Consider the following 20263-nt stretch of genomic DNA (forward strand, 5'->3'; position numbering starts at 1 on the left):
GGGAGCAGATGTGATGAGGTCAGAGAGGATGGAGGAAGTGGATTTAAATCATGAAAGAAGGAATCTGCATCTTTGGTTCCAGTGAAGCCACCAAATACCGGGATAATAGGGGTGCAGCGGGGTGGAGCTGGGGCCCACGTGTGCCCTCTGCTCGTGCCTGCACAGAGCCCTGCCTGCCCAGTGCTGCCAAGGCAGTGCCCTGGCCCAGGCGCAGTGCCACAGAGCCGCCCAGGTTCGTGTTTCCCAAGCGTGGCTTGCCTGTGTTCCCAGATGCCCATCACTCCTAGGCATCTAAGCTTTGCCCAAAGTAGTGTGAGTGTCCCTTTGTGTGGTGGGCACGCTGGAGTGACTAATGGTGAAATTTCAGGGAGTCCTGGGAGCTTCTGGATGCCTCCCATCAGGCCTGATGTAAAAACCTCTGGTCTAGATGATCTGAGGCCTCTTACAGTAAAGTTTTATGTAAATATATATGTGTTTGCTCAGTCGTGTGCAATTCTTTGTGACTCCTCTAGACCTTAGCCCGCCAGACTCCTTTGTCTGTGGAATTCTCCAGGCAAGAACGCTGGAGTGGGGTAGCCGTCTCCTGCTGCAGGGGATCTTCCCGACCCAAAGTCTCCTCTCTGCATCTCTTGCATTGGCAGGCGGGTTCTTTACCACTACTGCCACCTGGGAAGCCCATAAGTACATACACATATGTACACACACACACTACGCACACACATGCACACACATACATGTACATACACCCATATTATACACACACACACGCATGCCCACCCGCACAGTCATACCCATCAGACTCCTCTGTCCATGGAGAATTCTCCAGACAAGAATTCTGGAGTGGGTAAACATTCCCTTCTCCAGGGAATCATCCTGACCCAGGGATTGAACCCAGGTCTGATCTCCTGCATTGCAGGCAGATTCGTTACTCTCTGAGTCACCAAGGAAGCCCTCTCCCCCAACATATATATATATATATTTTCTGGCTGTGGGCCTCCTATTCCTTATTCTTTTATGAATTCCAGAAGTCTTCTGGCCGTGGCTTTGTCATCAGGAAGAAAGTAGTTGTTCTCTGCAAGTTTGGGGGGATGGTTCTTTCGATACTACTTACTTTTTTCATTCATTATTACCTGTAGGAGTCTGTACCAGAATGCGGTGACTGTGTGACTGTGGCCCAGGGGTGACCAACATAGGGGCTAAAGAAGGGTAATGAGACGAGCAGACTGGGGAAGATGAGGGGTCAGGAGGGCAGTGGCATTCATGGTGAAAGGTAGGACTCTGAAAGCTTTGACATTGTGTTCTAAGTATAACACTGCAGACGTAAAAAGTTTCTCAGTTACATGAAGTGATGGGGAGCGTGGGGACCACCTGTTGGTGAGCCAGGGTCTGGAGATGTGGAGGTCAGAGGATAGGGGCCTCCCAGCAGTGGAAGCCCTGCTGCAGGGCGACAAGATTCTGGCAGGCGCCAGGACCCGTGCACAAGACCCACAGTCTTTGTGGCCTCCAGCAACTTACGTTTACCCTTTGCAACCTCTGTTTTCTTTCGTGCTAGACAGGAATAGTGGTGACCAGAGTGGTTATTGTGATAACGGAATAGTAAGCCTTAAAAAAGGAGTTCACCAGAGAAAGGCAATACGGTACTTAAGGCTAAAGGAGCCTGCAAGTTTCAGCCCAGGAGAGGGTAGAGGAGGTGTCCAGCAGACACTGATTGTTTGAGCACGTGTTTATCTGCTGGGTGCTCGGCCAATTTCAGTGCTGTGTGTGTGTGAAGAGTAAAAGGGAAAACAGTTAAATATGTACGTTCACCAGATTTTATTTAGCTCAGCAGACTTTCTAAGAGAAATTTTATTGAAGTATAGTTGGTTTACAGTGACGTATTAGTTTCAGGTATATAGCAGTGATTCGGTTACTTACATATGCATAAACATTTTCCCTCATAGGTTATTATAAAATATTGAGTATGGTCCCCTGTGCTGACCTCTGTTGTTTGTCTGTTTCATGTATAATGGTGTGTTATGTGGTAACCCTCTCTCACCTTTTCCCCTTTGGAAACCATAAATTTGTTTTCTATGTCTATTGGTCTGTTTCTGTTTTGTGAATAAGTTAATCTGTATCTTTTAAGATTCTGCAGATAAGTGATGTCATATGACATTTGTCTTTCCTCTGTATTGCTTACTTTGCTCAGTGTAATAATGCCTGGGTCCATCCCTGTTGCTGCAGATGGCATTATTTCATTCCTTTTTTTATGGCTGAGTAGTATGCCGCTGCTCAGTATATTCACACACACTGTGCTTTCTTACCCACTCCTCTGTTGATGGACACTTAGGCGGCTTCCATGCCTTGGGTATTGCAAGCAGTGCCGCTGTGAACACTGGCGTGCATGCGTCTTTTTGGATTACAGTTTCCCCCAGATATATGCCCAGAAATGGGATTGCAGGATCAGATGGCAACTCTTATTTTTAGTTTTTTTTCCACTTTCACTTTTCACTTTCATGCATTGGAGAAGGCAATGGCAACCCACTCCAGTGTTCTTGCCTGGAGAATCCCAGGGACGGGGGAGCCTTGTGGGCTTCCGTCTCTGGGGTCGCACAGAGTTGGACACGACTGAAGCGACTTAGCAGCAGCAGCAGCAAGGACCCTCCATACTGTTCTCTGGACTTCCCTGATAGCTCAGTTGGTAAAGAATCCGCCTGCAATGTGGGAGACCTGGATTCAGTCCCTGGGTCGGGAAGGTCGCCTGGAGAAGGGAAAGGCTACGCACTCCAGTATTCTGGCCTGGAGAATCCCATGGATGGTATAGTCCATGGAGTTGCAAGAGTTGCACACGACTGAGCCACTTTCGGTTTTCATACTGTTCTCCATAGTGGCCGCAGCAATTTACATTTCCGCTAGCAGTGCAGGAGGGTTCCTTTTCCTCCATTCTTTTTGGTGATGGCCGTTCTGACCGATGTGTGGCTTGGTCTGCATTTCTCTAATAATTAGCGATGTTGAGTGCTTTTCGTGTGCCTGTTTGCCGTCTGCATATCTGTGGAGAAATGTCTAGGTCTTCTGCCCATTCTTAGATTCTTAGAGTTATTTTTATTTTTTATATTGAGTTGTTTGAGCTATTTGTATATTTTAGAAATTAATCCCTGTTGCTCACATTGTTTGCAAATATTTTCTCCCAGTCTGTAGGTTGTCTTTTTGTTTTGTTTATAGTTTCCTTTGCTGTGCAAAAGCTTTTAAATTTAATTAGGTCCCATGTTTTGGTTTGTTTTATTTTCATTACTCTAGGAGATGGATCTGAAAAGATATTGCCGCTATTTATGTCCGAGAGTGTTCGGTCTGTGTTTTCCTGTAGGAGTTTTATAGTATCTGGTCTTATGTTTAGGTCTTCAATCCATTTTTAAAAGACTTTTCCTGTTTTTTTTTTTTTTAATTTATTTTATTTATGTCTGTGCTGTGCACGGGCTCTCTTCAGCTGCAGTGAGCGGAGGTGCTCTCCCGGTGCGGTGCTCAGGTTTCTCGTGGTGGCTTCTTGTTGCAGAGCACGGGCCCTGGAGCACACAGGCTTCAGTAGTTGGTAGTGTTCGGGCTCGGCTGTCGCGGCACATGTGCTCTGGAGTGCGGGCTCAGTAGCTGTGAGGCATGGGCCTGGCTGCCCCCCAGCGTGTGGGATCTTCTCGAACCAGGGATCAAACCCATGTCCCTGCGCTGGCAGGCAGATTTTAGACCACGGGACCCCCAGGAAAGTCTGATCTTTAATCCATTTTGAGTCTCTTTTTGCAGGTGATGTTAGAGGATGTTCTAATTTCAGCCTTTTACACATTTCTGTCTAGTTTTCCCAGCACTGCTTGTTGAAGAGACTGTCTTTTCTCCAGTGTACATCCTTCCCTCCTTTGTTGTAGACTAATTGACCGCAGGTGCACAGGTTTATTTCTGGGGTGTCTGTCCTGGCTCACTGATCTATGTTTCTTTTGGTACAGCACTATTTTGAGTATTGTAGCTTTGTAGTATAATCTGAAGTTAGGGAGGCTGATTCTTCCAGCTCCCTTTTTCTTTCTTAGGATGCCTTTGGCTATTCAGGGTCTTTCAAAATTTTTTCCTTCTTTTCTTTTTGTTGGTTCTAGTTCTGTGAAAAATGCCATTGGTAATTTGATTGTGTTGGCTCTCTACATTGCTTCGAGTAGTATAGGCATTTTAACCATATTCACTCTTCTAAGAACACAGTATATCTTTCCATTTATTTGTTCATCTTCAGTTTCTTCCATCAGTGTCTGACAGTTGTCATAGTACAGACCTTTTGTCTCCTTAGGTAGGTTTTTCCCCCCCTGGGTATTTTATTCTTTTTGATGCCGTGGTAAATGGGGTTGTTTCCTTAATTTCTCTTCTTGTTAGTATGTAAGAAATGCAGTTGATTTATGCATATTGATTTTGTATACTGCGTCTGTACTGAATTCATTCATGAACTCTGATGGTTTTTGGTGGTATCTTTAGGATTCTCTATCTATAGTACCATGTTATCTGCAAAGAGTGAGTTTTGCGTCTTCTTTTCCAATTTGAATTCCTTTTATTTCTATTTTTTCTCTGACTGCTTTCACTAGGACTTCCAAAACTCTGTTGAATAAAAGTGGTGAGAATGGGCATCCTCGTTTTGTTCCCGATCTTAGAGGAAGTACTGTCAGCCTTTCACCATTGAGTATGATATTAACTGTGGTTTTGTCACATATGGTCTTCATTATGTTGAGGTATGTTCCCCCTCGGCTTACTTTCTGGAGTCGGCAAACTTTTATGAAGCACTTCACGAAGGCTGGTCATGCTGTTACATGCTAGGGGTGTGTGTGTGTATGTGTGTGTATGTTTGTATAAATAACTGAGACACTCTTGTTCTTGAGAAACTCAGACTGCTCATTTCAACCTGGGACATTATACTTTGTGAAAGAGGCATGTGTTAGCTCAGGCTGTCCTAACACAGTATCACAAGTTGTGTGGATTAAGCAACGGGAGCTTATTTCTCGTGGTTCTGGAGGCTGGAAGTCCACAGTGAAGCGGTCTGCTGGTTCAGTCTCCAGGTGAAGTTTCTGTTCCGGGAGGGCAGGCATGTCCCCTTTTCAGCGTGTCCTGCATGGTGGGGAGACAGGAAGCAGGCTCTCTGGTATCTTCTTTTATTGGGATTGTTTCCCAGAGGCCCATCTCCAAATGCTATCACACTAGGAGTTAGAATTGTTGTTTAGTTGCTTAGTTGTGTCCGACTCTGTGACCCCACGGACTGCAGCACACCAGGCCTCCCTGTCCTTCACCATCTCCCGGAGCTTGCTCAAACTCATGTCCATCGAGTCGGTGATGCCATCCAACCATCTCATCCTCTGGTGCCCCCTTCTCCTCCTGCGTTCAGTCTTCCCCAGCATCAGGGTCTTTTCCATTGAGTCAGCTCTCCGCATCAGGTGGCCAAAGTATTAGAGCTTCAGCTTCAGCATCAATCCTTCCAATGAGTATTGAGGATCAGTTTCTTTTAGGATTGGAGTTTTCCTTTAGGGGTTAGAGTTGCAACATATCAGTTTTGAGGGGGCACAATTCAGTCCATAGCCTTCTCTTCTGGACCCCGAAATTCATGTTTCCTGACATGTAAGATATATTTATTCCATCCCAACAGCCACAAAAACCTTAAGCTCGGAAGTCTAAAGTCCAAGGTCTCACATATTGGATTTGTCACAAAGTTTGTTCAAGTTGTTAGACGGTATGGAAAAACCTAAATGAACTTTGTGTTCAGTCTGATAGATATCCTCTAAATAACATGTGGGTGAGATGGGAGGTGTGGTCCATCTTGAGCAGAATTCCTCTCTACCTATGAACCCAGCAGAGAAGGCACTGGCACCCCACTCCAGTACTCTTGCCTGGCGAATCCCATGGACGGAGGAGCCTGGTGGGCTGCCGTCCATGGGGTCACGAAGAGTCAGACACGACTGAAGTGACTCAGCAGCAGCAGCAGTGAACCCAGATGGGTTGTGTGCTTCTGGCATACAGTGTTGGGGCAGGCGCCCCGGCATTCGCCTTTGAGAAGCGGGGATGAGGGGAGGAGTAGTGAGAGCCCCGGGCGTGTCCGCAGAGTCGCACGGCAGATCCACTCGCCTGAGACTCGAGGGTCACCTCTCTGGTTTGGCCTCCTGGGTTGCTGGCGTGGGGGTCACGCTGGGCAGCTGCTGTCCGGCCTGTTGAAATACAGGTGATGGCCACCCTTCTCTGAGACTGAGGAGGCAGCCCTGGTGCTGTCTTGTGTGGCCCCAAAAGCCGTGCAACAGAAATAAAAGGGGGTGAATGACGGGATGGGGCCGTAAGTTAGGGATCAGAATGGGATTCTTGCTTTGTTTCTACGAGGACTTTGACCAAAGGAGCCTCTCCAGAGCACTGGCGGCCGGATGGTGAGCAGGCTGGAGTGAGTCCGAGTCCCGTCGGGAGCGGCCTGGGTCTGCGTGCAGAACGTGACTGCGCACTTGGCATTTGGGAGACGGAATTGGGTTTGTGGTGGCCCTGGGGGGCAGACGCGTGCGGCGGAGGCTCTTCGGGGGCCTCCTTGTGAGGGGCGCCTTCGGCGGGCGCTGGCCTCCCTGGCGGCAGGAAAGGCAGGCCGACGTCCCTCTCAGTCGGAGGCTAGGGGACATACCGCGAAGTCCAGCTTGACGGGTGTGTGTGGTTTCTCTCCGGTCACCAGTTCGTGCCCGTGGCGTCGCAACAGCCTGAGTGCCTGCACTTTTCTCTCTCTTCATAGCCTCCTGCTGCTCGTCCCCCGGCGGGCGGGCAGCGGTGACGTCTTGATTCTGAACTGATCCGCGGTTTCCCCTCGTGCTTGGCCTCTACTGTGGTGTGTCTAGGGTCTCATTGGTTTCGGGGGAGGGAAGACTTCCGATCCACAGAGCCCGGTGTGGCTGGACTGTCCATCCATCCCTGAAGAACTTCATAACGTGTCCTGGTTGTCCCTGGAAGCGTCCCAGGCCCCTCCGATGGGCAGTGGGGACGCGTCGGTGGCTCTCCTGACGACGGCAGGCTGCCTTCTTGGAGGCTTCCGTTCCCAGCGACTGAGTCCCAGCTGTGCATTAGACTGTTAGAAGGGGCCACAAGCTCTTCCAAGGCCCCGCACATCAGATTTCCCTAGCATCTTTAAAGGGCCCCGAGGGGCATGCTGCTGTGCCCCCAGCAGGGCTGAGCCTGTGGTGTAGTCAGAAGGCTCGCTTCTCTCTCCCCAGAGGATGGTTCCTGGCCCTTGGAAAGACGGGGTCACAGGCCTGCCTCACACCTGTGAGTCCCAGGCCTCAGCAGGCGCGCAGGCGAAGCGCAGGCTTTGGGGCCAAGTGGACTTGAGCCCCTTGACCGTCCCGAGCCGGGGACGGCACGGTGGCCCCTGGTGCCTCAGCTGCGGTTCTGAAGCCGCAGAGTTCTGAAAACACGCTGGCTTTGTCACAGGTTTGGTGCCAAAACCTGGCCTGAACTGATGTGATGCTTTTTATAATCTTTATTCCGCTTGGTATGAATATTCCTGTGTTTCACTGCAGACTGTTAGTGAATGTGTGTTCTTACGGCTGCCGTCCCAGACTCCAGTGGGAGTGTGACGTAATGCATAATACATACACTGTTTCCTTTCCAAAATCCAGACAGTCCTGAACTCTAAAACACATCTGAATTCTGAACTCTGAAACACCTCTGGCCTCAGTTTGGGGTAAGGGCTTGTGGAGCTGCAGAGACTTCGAATATAGGTGGTCATAGCGGTCAGTACAGATCATGTTACCGTGTGAGTACATGTGTAACACTCCCCGCCACAAGCAGGCGTCCTGCAGACTCAGCTGTTAATGCTCTTGTAATTCCTCCGCCTATGGGTTTACACTTTCCCCATTTGGTTCCTTTGTTTTCCCAGCACCTTTATATTTGGTATGCCAGACTTTATTCTTCAGGTAATTCAATATTTTCTACAAATCAGAAGTAAATTGAATCTGCAACTGGGTATCCATCATCTATTCTGTACATGTATCTGGGCTGTATGTCCCAGGAGAGTAAAAGTGTGTGTATAACATGGTCCCTGCCGGCAGAGGGCTTAGAAATTAGTCCTGGAAATAGAAAACATGGGAAGTTTTTTTTTTTTTTTAAGGCACCTACTTTATGAGATTTCAAGCCAAGGGGAGAAGGTGCGTTAGGAGGAGCCTTTGTAGAGGAGGGAGGTTCTTGTTGGGGATGAGAGACCTGGGGGCTTTGGGATGATGGAGCCTCCCCTGGTGGCCTGTGCCCGGGGAGGCCCCTGGGGCAGTGCCACGTGGTGGCGAAGGGCATGGGCCTGGGAGCCAGGCTGCGGGCAGTCTCCGTCTCTCTCAGCCTGTCCTGTCGTTTGTGAGGCATCCGGCCGTTGCGTGTACCATAGGGACGTGCACAAGTATCAGTCTTGACTTGGAGGAGGTGACCCTGTGAAATTGGCTAAACGCTCAGAAATAGTAGTATGTTAATGTCTATGCCTTTATAAACACTGCCCCCCCCCCACCCCCGACTCCGGCCCCACACTGATTTTTCTCTTGAGATGTAGAACCTTGGGTTCTCGGGTGTGTTTATCAGGATGCTTCCGATCTGCGACCGTCGCAGGCTGGGAACACAGGCGGGCTGTTCTTGGTTCACAGTGGCGGATATTGAGCATCAGCGTGTCCCAGCCTTCCCACCGGGAGGCCCCCAGTGCTGGAAGAGTGGACCGTGGACGCGTACCCTTCAGAGGGCTGAGAGGCAGCGCGTTTGCCAGACGGGGTTTTTGTGGTCTGTTTTTTCCTGAAATTCATATGAATTTTGCATTCACCTATATATGTTCTAATATTACTCACCTCTAAAATATCTTTCTGTGTATCAAAATTGACCCTCCAGACAAGAAAATGTGCCCATGTTCCCGTGGCCCCCTTGCCTGCCCCTGCGCTTTAACAGGCAAGAGGAAAGATCTTGACCTCCCTTGGGCAGAGCAGTCTGTGTTGAGACTGACGTCTCTTTAATCCTTACATTTCTTGTCTTCAGTTTTCTTTTTTTGGATCCTTAAGGGAGTGTTTGTTCTCCATGTATATTTGGTGTCTTTTGATTTATATAATTTAGGTAATTGGCAACCAGTTTTGAGCTTCTAAAAATTTTGATCTGGGTACCACCATCACCAGTCACCTAAGGGGGCATGTTGAAAAACACATTGGATGCTTGCTTTGTGTCTGAGTGCTCTTTTAAGATGGGAGGGAAAAGTTAAAACCTCAAAACTCTGTGGTAGACTGATGTGGGAATCTGATATTACAAATGCCTCCGGTGATTTAAGTAAGACTTACTAACCTTTATACAGAGCAGTGAGCATGAAAGCAGTGACAGGGAGAGAGAACGCCCGTGAGAGGCTGTCTCTGCCCTTGGTTTGTGGATTCCAGGGTGCTCGCAGCCCCCTTGAGGAGGGCCTCACCCCTGGGCTGCAGGCAGCCTTCCTCAGGGTCCCCATGCCGCGGGGCCTGGAGTGAGAACTGCCCGAGCTGTCTGGGGGCTCCCCCTCCGGGCTGACGCTCAGGGAGGGCGCTGAGGAGCCACCTGCGCACACTAATGTGCTTCCCCCCACTGTGTGCGCGTGAGAAGGACAGCTCCCCGGGCCGTGTTCCAGCGTGTGCCTAGAGGGCCTTGGGCACGTGGGCATTCTTCTCAGGAACCTTCGTCCTGGGGAAGTGGACAGGCTTGTGATGAGCTCTTCAGAGGAAGCAGGGGGCAGCCCTTCCAAAGATTTTCGCATGTAAGTATCTGTTTTGCTTTCAGTTTCGCTGTCTGTGTTAGTTGCTCAGTCGTGTGGCTCTTGGATCAGACCTAGGTCTCCTGCGTTGCAGGCAGATCCTTTACCATTTGAGCTACAAGGGAAGTTTCACTAGAGGATGTAATTTGGGTCAGTTTTTAAGTGAGCGGTTGAAACTTAGAATTTTTTCCCTGTTTCCTTGGTTATGTCAATAATACGGAAAAGACTGTTCAGGCTGGATAGTCATTCTCAGCTGGGGGAGGGGACTGCGGTTTTGTCCCCAGGGGACCCTGGGCAGTGTCTGGAGATTCACCAGGGGGTGAGGGTGCTGCTGCCCAGCGGGCATGGGGCAGGGTGCTGTGGGCCTTCTCCAGCTCCCAGGGCCCGGAGTATCAGTCCTGCCCAAGGGGAGGGGTGTGTTATAATCAGCAGCGGAACAGAAGCCCGATGTCCTTCACGTCAGTCTGGATAAACCCTTTCACGATGCCCTAGTTTACACTGAAACTTTGGTCAGCAGGATGGGAATTTTTTGGTAGCTATCATTAGAAAAATAAAAGAATTTTCCTGGTGTGGTTCCCAAGTTCCCCAATTCATGTCCTTGACCCGTAGCTCTCTTTGAGCTTTAGACTAGCCCAAGGGTTGATTTCACAGATTGGTTGGGTCCTCGGCATGTACAAGGTACCTCTGAGTGCAGGCAGTTCCCCTTTGTCCTGAGGCCTGGGCCGTGAGGACCGAGAGGGACGTCCACAGGCGGGTTCTGGGGAGAGAGGGTTGGTGGGGTAAGGGGCGGTGAGGGTAGGCCAAGAGCAGGGCGCCTCGAGGAGCCAGGAGCCGGGTGCCCGCACCCGCCGAGGAGGAGGGGCGTGTTGTCCGCGTGCCCTGAGCGGGCGGGGCCAAGCACACCTGAGGCTGCCTGGTTTCACCTGGCTGTCTCGTAACTGGTCCTCGAGAGAACTCTGGACTCCTTCCCGCCTCCCAGCAGCTGCTCCGCCAGGAGACTGGGGAGTGGGCCTTGATCCCTCGTCCCCTCGCAGGCGCTCGGGCCTACATCCTGGTCATCTCCACCTCCCGGGCCCCCGCCTGGGCCGGGCCTCTCGCTGACGCTGGCGGCTCCTGGCTAGTTCTGCCTCCCCCTGGGTCACTCGGGCCCTGCTCCGAACGGTGGGCAGAGAGGTCATTTAGAAGCCTGGGCTGCCTCCTGCCCTTCCCTGGAAACCCTCCTGGCTTCCCCCTGCTGTCCAGAAAGTCAGCTTCCCACTCACCAGGCGCTGAACCGTCCTTCTTGGCTGAGTGCAGACGGTCTGGCATCCCGTGGACCTCTTCCCGTACGAACCTGCCTGGCCGGGCCGTGGCCATCCTCCCCTGGACTCCACCTGCCCTGCCTGCGTCCTTGGAGGGCCCGCGCCGTGCTCCCGCGCCCTGCCTGGATTCCGGTCCTGGCAGCCTGCGTCCTCCAAGTCAGAAGTGTTCAGGTGAGAAGTCACTCACCTGGCGCGTTCACGGGGAGGAGGAGTGGGTGACTCACGGGAGCCACCCTCCTCCCGCAGAGCTGGGGTTTTTGCAGAGGGGATTTTTCTGTTAGGTGTTTTTTTCCTCCTCCTTTGGAGTATTAGCAGCTGCGGTAGTGCTGTGCGGGGTGGCGGTGCCCACACCTCCCCGGGGTCCTCTGGTCCCTATAGCCGGCTTATATCCCACCGTTCTCACACAGCACGGGGAGATGGCCCTGCATGAACTCTGTTGCTAGCTTTTGAAGTAAAGCATGGTGAGCTAGCAGGCCTTGCCTCCTCCAGAAAAAGGAAACGGCAAGCGGGTGCCACAGTTCTGGCGTGATTGCTCCAGCATGCAGATGGCTGCTGGAAGGAAGGCCGGTTATCGCCGTGTGTGCTCTGCTGGGCCCCAGTCGGGGCTGAAGAAGTGAAGGCTTGTTTTGTTAGAGAGAACGCCCGCTTCAGGCATTCACAGCCGAGTCACGGTGTGTGTAACTGGCTCGGGTTTTCCGATGAGCAGGATGTGGGAAGTGGGCACGAAGGGGCCAGTTGGCCCTGTCCCGTCTGCCACAGGCTGCTGGTGGAGAATTCACAACTTTCCAAGGGGAAAGCTGAGTACGAAAGACGGCCCAAGCTAGTCAGGAGCTAGAGGGATTCCCAGCCTCTGAGAAGGGAAATGGCAGAGAAGTTTTGTAAAATGATTTGCTGCTCAGAGATGCTTCTGCGCCTGTCTAGCAGGTGGGCCCCGGACACAGAGCTATTTTACGAGAAGTAATAAGCTGGAGATGCTGAAGGTCCAGCTTCCTAATGAGGCAGAGAGCCATCCTCTAACACCTGGTTGTTTCTAGAAGAATTCGAGTCCTGGTCTCAATCTGCATTGCTCTGAGCTTGTTGATAAGACTGAGGATTACATATCTCCTGGAAGCAGAGTGTGTATACCACAGGAGGATTATTTTTAGGTTTTATAATAAAATCTTTCACAGCATAGAATTTTAAAGACCTGTGTGGACAGAAGCAGATCTTTGAAGGTGAACCTCAGTTTGGCTTCGAAGTTCATCTCATTGAAATGAACCCGAGGAGGTTTGCCACGTCTACCTCCAGGCAGTCTTCACGTGTTCAAGCAGCTCAGCAGAAATCGCCTGTACCAAAAACAAGTTCTTTAGCTACTTGTGATGGAAAATGCTTAAATAAGCAATTTAAAATTCAGCATAGTCTGTTCAAAAGGGATTGTTTTAAAAGGTTCCTGGACAAAGCCCTTCCCATGTGTTAGTATTTTACAGTGCAGTGGGTGATGGAAGTAGGCTGTTCTTGGCCCTGAGGAGCGGCAGGCTCGCGGACTGTGAGCTGCTAGACGGGAGGCAGCGCTGAGGGTGTGGTGGAGGGCGTGTGCATAAATAACTGGGGCGGGCCGGGCGGCGTGGGGGTCCTGGTGCTAAGAACCGCAGTTGGGAAACAACAGGCTTAAAGATGGTTTTTAAAAATAAGCAAAGAAGAGTATGTGCCAGAGACAGCCTAAAATAGTGGCCCGCAAAGCCTAAAATATTTATTATCTGTCCTTTACAGAGAATGTAGAGTTTGCTGACTCTTGGTTTAAGGGTCGGGAAGTGCTTTACAAAGACTAAAATTTGAGCAGGCGTTTTATAGGATAAATAACATTTTGCTTTTTAAGGTGGCAGGGGCGGGGTGCTGCAGGAGGGCCAAAGGGGAGAGAGAAGCCGGGGTGGGGAGCACAGGTGCCTGGAGTCACGCAGAGTGGGGCAGAGCCTGGGCGTGGGGACTAAGGCGGGCACAGCTAAATACCAGCAAGCTTGAACTCGACACCGAAGTCACCCGTGAGCCCCCAGAAGCTCCTGAGTAGAATGTTGATGTCATGATTAGACTTAATTGTGAGACATTGAAATAATAGTCCTTTTTCCCCCCTCTGAGTCATGCTCTCAAACTGTAAAAGAGTTCTTCAGAAGTGGTTGTTCTGCTAAATAGGCCTCTGACTCGATGGTGCTGTGTGCTCTTGGGTCCCGCGTCCCTACTGGAGCTCGGTCGACGCGCTTTTCACGCTTGTTTGCGTTTCCTGGTCAGCAGCAGACATCAGCGAGGTCTCAGCGACCACGACGACTGAGGAACTTGAATGAGTCTCTAGAAAGGCGGAAGAATCCTTGCTGATCATTGTATTTCCACCATTAGTCCTCTGTATGAGGATTTCAGTTTTGTGCGCTCTGTCAGTCCACCCAGGCGTGTATTCTCTGAGAGGTGAAAAGTAGAAGGGGTGCCCTGAGGAGGACAGACATTCTGGATTCCCCGGGACGGACTGTCTTCTCTTCTGAGCAAAGGAAGGGCGCTCCTGACAGATTCTGAGCCCTCACTGATGGGGAACCATTGGCATGTGGACTGTGTTTTGCAGCAATCAGAACCCTGGTCTCTGTATGAGTATGAAGCTGGTGAAGGCCTTCCTTCTAACATCTGGATTCTCGGCGTCATCCAGAGTTGCTCAGATGGGCTGACTTTGTAAAGAGATACTGTTCCAGCCAAGTAAGTGTTGCTTTTTTGAACCAAACTCTTCAGAAAGGTCTTGTTTGCACTAGGGTCATCCCTGAGGAGTCCTGACAGCGAGTCCTGGGAGAGCAAGGCCCCAGCCCACCCCCCCGAGGCTTGTCCATTGGAGCCCCCTCTGCACCACCTCCCCGAGACCTGCCGCAGTCTTGGGACGCAGCCATCACCTTGGTGGGGCTGTGTGGCTCAGTGTGCCCTGTTAGGACCCCTTGTCTGGGAGATGAGCCCCTCTGGAGCTCACAGTGCACACACACGGATCCCTGTGGACTTCAGAAGGGGTTCATCCGCATGGCCAGCCTCTGCTTTCACTCTTTTGCTGAGCTCCAAGAGCCACACTGCCCCCATACCAGGACTTTAATGCTTGAAAGAGTGGTGTGAGTGTGTGCGGGTGTGTGTGTGTTTTGTTTGTTTCAAGAAAAAAGCCAGTGTAGTCATGGTAGAATACTTAGAAAAAGCAAATATTTCCCATCACCTCCCCACTGTTAATATTTTGATATGTAGTATGTGGTCCTTTCGGAGAAGGCAATGGCACCCCACTCCAGTATTCTTGCCTGGAAAATCCCGTGGACGAAGGAGCCTGGTGGGCTGCCATCCATGGGGTCGCGAAGAGTCGGACACGACTGAGCGACTTCGCTTTTGCTTTTTACTTTCATGCGTTGGAGAAGGAAATGGCAACCACTCCAGTGTTCTTGCCTGGAGAATCCCAGGGACGGGGGAGCCTGGTGGGCTGCTGTCTATGGGGTCGCACAGAGTCGGACACGACTGAAGCGACTTAGCGGCATGTGGTCCTTTGCACCTGGTGTCGTTCACGGAGTGTAATTTTTTCAAGGTTCATCCATGTTGTAGCATGTAACAGTAATTAATATTTGTAGGCAAATAATATTCCATTGTATGGATAGACCACATTTGTTTATACATTCATCATGTTGATGGACATTGGGTTGTTTCCCCTTTAGGGGAAAATTATTATTTTTATAATAATAAATAATGCTGCTATGAAAAATCCTATAAAAGTTTTTGTGAGAACCTAAGTTTTTGTATCTGTTGTAAACAAAGCTGGATCACACGGTAACTCTGTGTGTAACATTCTGAAAGACTGCAAGGCTGGTTTTCCAAGCAGCTGGGACAGTTTCCATTCCCGTCAGGAGTGTATGCAAGCCCCGCTTTCTGCGCCTCTTCACCAGACACTGTTACTGTCTGTCGTTTTTATTTTATACATTCTAGTGGGCGTGAAATGATAGCTCATTTTGGTTTTGGTTTGCACCTCTCTAATGACTAGTTATGTTAAATCCTTATGTGTGTTTAGTGACCGATTAGATAACTTCCTTGGGAAAATGTCTATTCATATTCTTTGTCCATTTCTAAAGTTGGGTTGTCTTTTTTGTCCTTGAGTATAAGAGTCCTTTACGTAATCTGAGTACAATTCCTTTATCAGATACGTGGTTTATAACTTATTTTCTCCGTTCTGTAAGGTGTCTTCCTTCTCACTTTCTCGATGGTGTCCTTTGATGCACAGCTGTTTTTTAACCTTGATGACATCTAGTTTATTGGTTTTTTTTCTTCGGTTGCTCGTGCTTTTGGTTATGATTAAGCAAATCATTGCCTAATCCAAGATCAGAAAGGTCTATTCCTGTTTTCTTCTCAGGGTTTTAGCTCTTACCTTTAGCCTGTGATCCATTTTGAGTTAATTTTTGTGTTTGGTGTGAGGTAGGGGTCTAGCGTCATTCTTTTGCAGCTGGACATCCACTTGTCTGTTAGTTGTAAAAACTGTTCTTTCCCACCTCAAATGGTTTTGGTACCCCTGTCAAAATTAATGGAGCACAGATGCAAAGGCTTATTTCTGGACTCTAAATTCTCTGCTGTAGATCTTTATGTCTGTCCTTATGCCAATACTGTCTTGATTACTTGCTTCAGAGTAAGTGTTAAAATTGGGAATAATGAATCCTCCAAATTTGTTCTTGTTTTTCGAGATTCTTTTGTCTGTTCTGAGTCCCTTGCATTCCTTCATGCATTTTGGGATCGATTTCTGCAACATGTAACTTTCTCTGTGTCACTTATTAAATCCTGAGCATCTTCCTTTTTCCTAGTCTAAACTTGGGCCGACACAGCAGCCCTGAGCCACGGTGAGCATGTGAAATGTGGCCAGTCCAGACTGAGGTGTGCTGGAAGTGTGGCCTGGAAAGAGAGAGTGTGGGGGAAACCCACAGAAGAGCTCATTAATAATTGTTTATATTCAGTACTTACTGAAACAACAAATTTTATATTGGGTTAGATAATATATATTACTGAAGTTGACCTTTTTAGCCTTTCCAGTGTAGCTACTAGTAGATTTAAGATCGCGTGGTTCTCTTCTCTAGGTTAGGCGGAACCGTTTTTAACTAGAAGGGCAGCCTATTCGATGGGCTGCATGATTACGTGGTTGTGTCAGCTTTCTTGTTTCAGTTCTTGGTTGTTTGAACACTTAGGCTATTTCCGGTTTTCTCCACTTTATACAGTGTTGTGATAGTTGATCATGTAGCTAGGTCTGAATTCATAAGGAGGACTTTGGAAGTGTGTTTGCTGAACTGCCAAATCAGGGGCATGCAAACTCTTGTGTTAAAGTGTTGAGTGAGTGAGTGATGTTTCATATGAACAAAAAATAATCTTTCAAAATAAGACTGCAGACAGATTCAATGAACGTTGACTGAGCACCCTTTGCTTTGAGCTGGCTTCTGTTCCAAGAGTTGGGAACACAGTGGTGTATGAGTCTAGGTTCTAGCCCCCTCGAAGCTGGTCTTCTAATGGGGGAAAGGGACAGTCAGCCATCCAGTAGCTGTATCGGGCTGGTGAAGAGTGACCGAAGAGGATGCAGAAGCAGGCTTATGTAGGCCGGCGTGTGGCAGGGGCATCCGGGAGGCCGTTCTGGGCAGGTCACCGTTACGTAGGGACCAAAACAGAAGCAGGGAAGGGAGTCGTGTGAAGATCTGGGAGAGGGACAGTTTTAAGTAGAGGGGTCAAAGTTCAAAGACCTTGCAGTGTGAGTATGTGTGTTTTAGAAACAGCAAGGAGGCCAGTGGGGCTGGAGCTTGGGGAGAAGTGTAGTCGGATTGGGAATACACTTGGATGGAGCTGACCGTCTTTACTGGTGGACCTGGTGTGGGGCGTGTGAGGCAGGACCAGTTTTTATGACCTGAGCACTTGTGTGGGGCCTTGTTCCTGAGCCAGGGATTGCTGGAGGTGGGTCCGAGGGCAGGGGGCTCACATGGAGATGCTGAGTTGGTAACGAGATGGACCAGCCTGCAAGTCACAGAGGAGGTGGGACTGGAGTCAGGAAAGCTACTGGACATCAGGCAGGTTGAGTGAGAGCCGCCCACTGGACTTGGGAACCTGGAGGTCTTCGAGGACTTCTACCCAAATGGTGTCAGTCAGCTGCCGTAGGGTGGCAGGTGCAGGATTTTAAGGGAGGATGGGGTGTATTGACTGTGTATTGACAGCTCCTTGAAAAGTTTGCTGTGAGTGAACAGCATGATGGAGGTGGGGAGCTGGAGCTAGACAGCCTCTTCTGCCCCATCGCTGCGGGCCCCATGCTGGTGGGAGTGGTCCCGGAGAGAGGCTGAGACGCAGGGGCTGGGGTCCAGGATCAGCGTGGAGGGTGGGCTTCTTGACAGGCTCCAGAGAGAAGGCGAGTAGCCTAGCAGGCCTTCCATTCCCCTGGGGAAGGATGAAGAAAGTTCAGATTGCCAGTGTTGCCGAAAGCTAGGAGTGACGAGGAGGGGAAGGGCATGGTAGGAGTTGCTGTGGGGTTAGATGTAAAATTTGCATGAATTTTTAATATGAAACCTCAAACTTCACTTCAAAATGCTTACCCTCGGGGTTCTCTCTCCGGTGCCTTGGGGTGTATTTTGGTGGAAAAGTTTGAGAAGCCACTTCATTATGGTATTCTATTGTTATGGTGTTAAATCTCACCCAAGTGAGTATTTAACCTTAAAGAGTTTGAGATCCACTTTCCCATTTTGTTATGCTTAATAGAGCTTTTGCAGCTGCTCCAAATCTCCCTGTCTGTGCGTCTTAATGGTTGCTTGGCAGGCGCTTCGCTGTGCGCGGGGGAAGCCGCGGGGCGCCGGTCGCGAGCGCCGCCCTGGGCTGCGCCCCCTCCCAGGTGAGGACGGCGAGGAAAGCGGCCCTGCGGCGCCACGCCCATCAGAGGCGTTTTAGTGAACCTTTTTCCTGTTTCTGCGAAACGGTTAACAACGGCACTGCGCGGCTTTTAATTCTGGCAGAGTGGTTTGAGGGAGCTGAGGGCAGGCATTAGCCAGCCTTTCTTTTTTTTTTTTCCAGCCAGCCTTTTAAGGGACTTAATCGCGTGGCCTGCTTTCTTTCCTGCCTATACTGTTTTACTATAATTAAATCCCCTCCCGCCATGGTGGCTCAGACGGTTAAGAATCTGCCTGCAATGCAGTAGAGACGGGTTCAGTTCCTGGGTCGGAAGGTCCTCTGGAGAAGGGCACGGCAACCCACTCCAGTATTCTTGCCTGGAGAATTCCACGGACAGAGGAGCCTGGTGGGCTACGGTTCATGGGAGTCGCAAAGAGTTGGACACGACGGAGCGACTAAAACTTTCCCTTTCCCGCCATTTCAGTTCTGCCGCCTCCTCGGCAGAAAGTGCTGTGAACAGTCGGGTTGACTTCATGGGATGGGACGGGAGCCTGTGGGGCCTTCTCTTCCCGCTTTGTGTTGACAGATGAGATGGCCGGGGCTTGGAGCTTGATCTGTAACGGGACGTTCATGTGCATGACTGGGTCACAGGGCCCTTGCTTCCCAGTTCTCCCGACCTCCTGGGGACCTGCTCCTTCTTCCGTCGCCCTCTTGAGCTCCAGAGCAGGGCCTGCCCGGCCTCTCGAGGTGCCTCTGCAGGGTCTCCACTGCGGCCGTGCTCTCCTGACCGCAACTGGTGTCTGTTTGCCAGGTGTGACTCGCTCTTTCCTCCCTGGTCTCCCCTCGGGGCTCTGAGCTCCACCAAGGCAGGGACTGCAGCCTCGTGTTCAGCTGGTGTGTCCAGCCTCTGCTAAGGGGTCTGCCACGTGTGTGCCCAGAAAGTGCACACAAGAACCAAACGTACGTGTGAACCCAGACTTTGAGTCCAGACCGCTGCCGTCTCCTGGCCATCCACGGGCGCTCGGGTCACTGTGCGGCCAGAGCTCCAATGACCCCTCACGGCTTGGGGGCCAAGGTGTTTGGGACTTTGGAGTTTTTGAGGTTTTAGGATGGAATGTGTGAGTAGACCACACGCTGTAGGAGGTCCTAGTACCTTGTCATCAGGCAGTAAGAGCTTTGCAGCAGGTGTGACCCGTCCAGGTGAGTGGGGCGGACGCCGTGCCAGGGTGTGTTATAAACATGTTTTCAGAGCTTCTGGGATTTCGGGACTCAGATAAGAGATTGTGGGCCAGTTTGGGTGCACGTCTGATTTTTAGGCATTGGTGCTGGAAAGAAGGGAGCCGGCCACAGCCCTCCTGTGATATGCTGGGAGGAGCACCCTGGGGAGGGCACCTCTGGTGGTCACAGGGTTTGCTGTCCCCACCGGCCTCCCTTGCTTGGAGAAGCGCGTCCCTAGGGAGCTGGCTGCAGGGCTGGTGCAGGGCGTGTTGGTGCCAGGCTGTAGACATGGGCTGTCTTGCGTCATCCTGGGTCCCCCAGCAGCCTGGCCGGGGGCTCAGGGGTGCTGCACAGTGTCGAGGGGTCTTCTATTTCAGACCCTTTCACCTCTGTGCCCTCCATGGCTGCAAGTTAAGCTTGGGGCTGGAAGGAGAACGGGAAGGCCCTCCGCCAGGCTGGCCTGTCTGTGCCCTCACGAGCCAAGAGTTTTCAGCATTTGTTGTTGTTCAGTTCAGTTACGTCCAACTCTCAGCAACCCTGTGGACTGTATCACGCCAGACTCCCCGTTCCTTCACTGTCTCCTGGAGTTTGCTCAAGCTCGTATCCATTGAGTCGGTGATGCCGTCCCAACCTCTGTCGTCCCCTTCTCCTGCCTTCAGTCTTTGCCAGCATCAGGGTCTTTTCCAGTGAGTCAGCTCTTTGCATCAGGTAGCCAAAGTATTAGAGCTTCAGCATCAGTCCTTCCAATGAATATTCAGTGTTGATTTCCTTTAGGATGGCTTGGTTTTGATCTCCTTGCTGTCCAAGGGACTCTCAAGAGTCTTCTCCCGCACCACAGTTTGAAAGCGCCGGTTCTTTAGCACTCAGCCTTCTTGACGGTTCAGCTCTCACATTCTCACTGAAAAACCATGGCTTTGACTTTTCAACATTGAGTGGATTTAATAGGTGTTTTCTGACTTTTAAAATATGAATATAGCTCTGCTTTACTGTTTTTAAGATGCGTTTTTGACGTAAATGGAACTCTTTAAAAAACTTTACCTGCTTTTTGGTATGGTGCGTGCATTTTGAAAAAAATGTTTAATTGCCAGGCTGCAGGAAAGGCTGCCCTTTGTTGTTAGAAAATGAAGAGTCA

The 20263-nt window shown here is 50.4% G+C and overlaps 2 protein-coding genes across 2 annotated transcripts in view; one reads left to right on the plus strand and one right to left on the minus strand.

Annotated features, from left to right (window-relative positions):
- The window catches only part of LOC128066513 (serine/arginine repetitive matrix protein 1-like), a 29613-nt gene extending 18512 nt beyond the window's left edge, over positions 1-11101 (minus strand). The window contains exon 1 of the mRNA XM_052659546.1: positions 11008-11101. Within this exon, the coding sequence (XP_052515506.1) occupies positions 11008-11101 (94 nt within the window). The remainder of the gene's footprint in view (positions 1-11007) is intronic.
- Positions 11102-13691: 2590 nt separating this feature from the next.
- The window catches only part of TRAF3 (TNF receptor associated factor 3), an 86795-nt gene continuing 80223 nt past the window's right edge, over positions 13692-20263 (plus strand). The window contains exon 1 of the mRNA XM_052659747.1: positions 13692-13758. The gene's annotated coding sequence lies outside the window, so the exon portion shown is untranslated. The remainder of the gene's footprint in view (positions 13759-20263) is intronic.

The sequence above is a fragment of the Budorcas taxicolor genome, chromosome 21 (genome assembly GCF_023091745.1).
Source record: "Budorcas taxicolor isolate Tak-1 chromosome 21, Takin1.1, whole genome shotgun sequence".
NCBI classification, from domain to species: Eukaryota; Metazoa; Chordata; class Mammalia; order Artiodactyla; family Bovidae; genus Budorcas; species Budorcas taxicolor.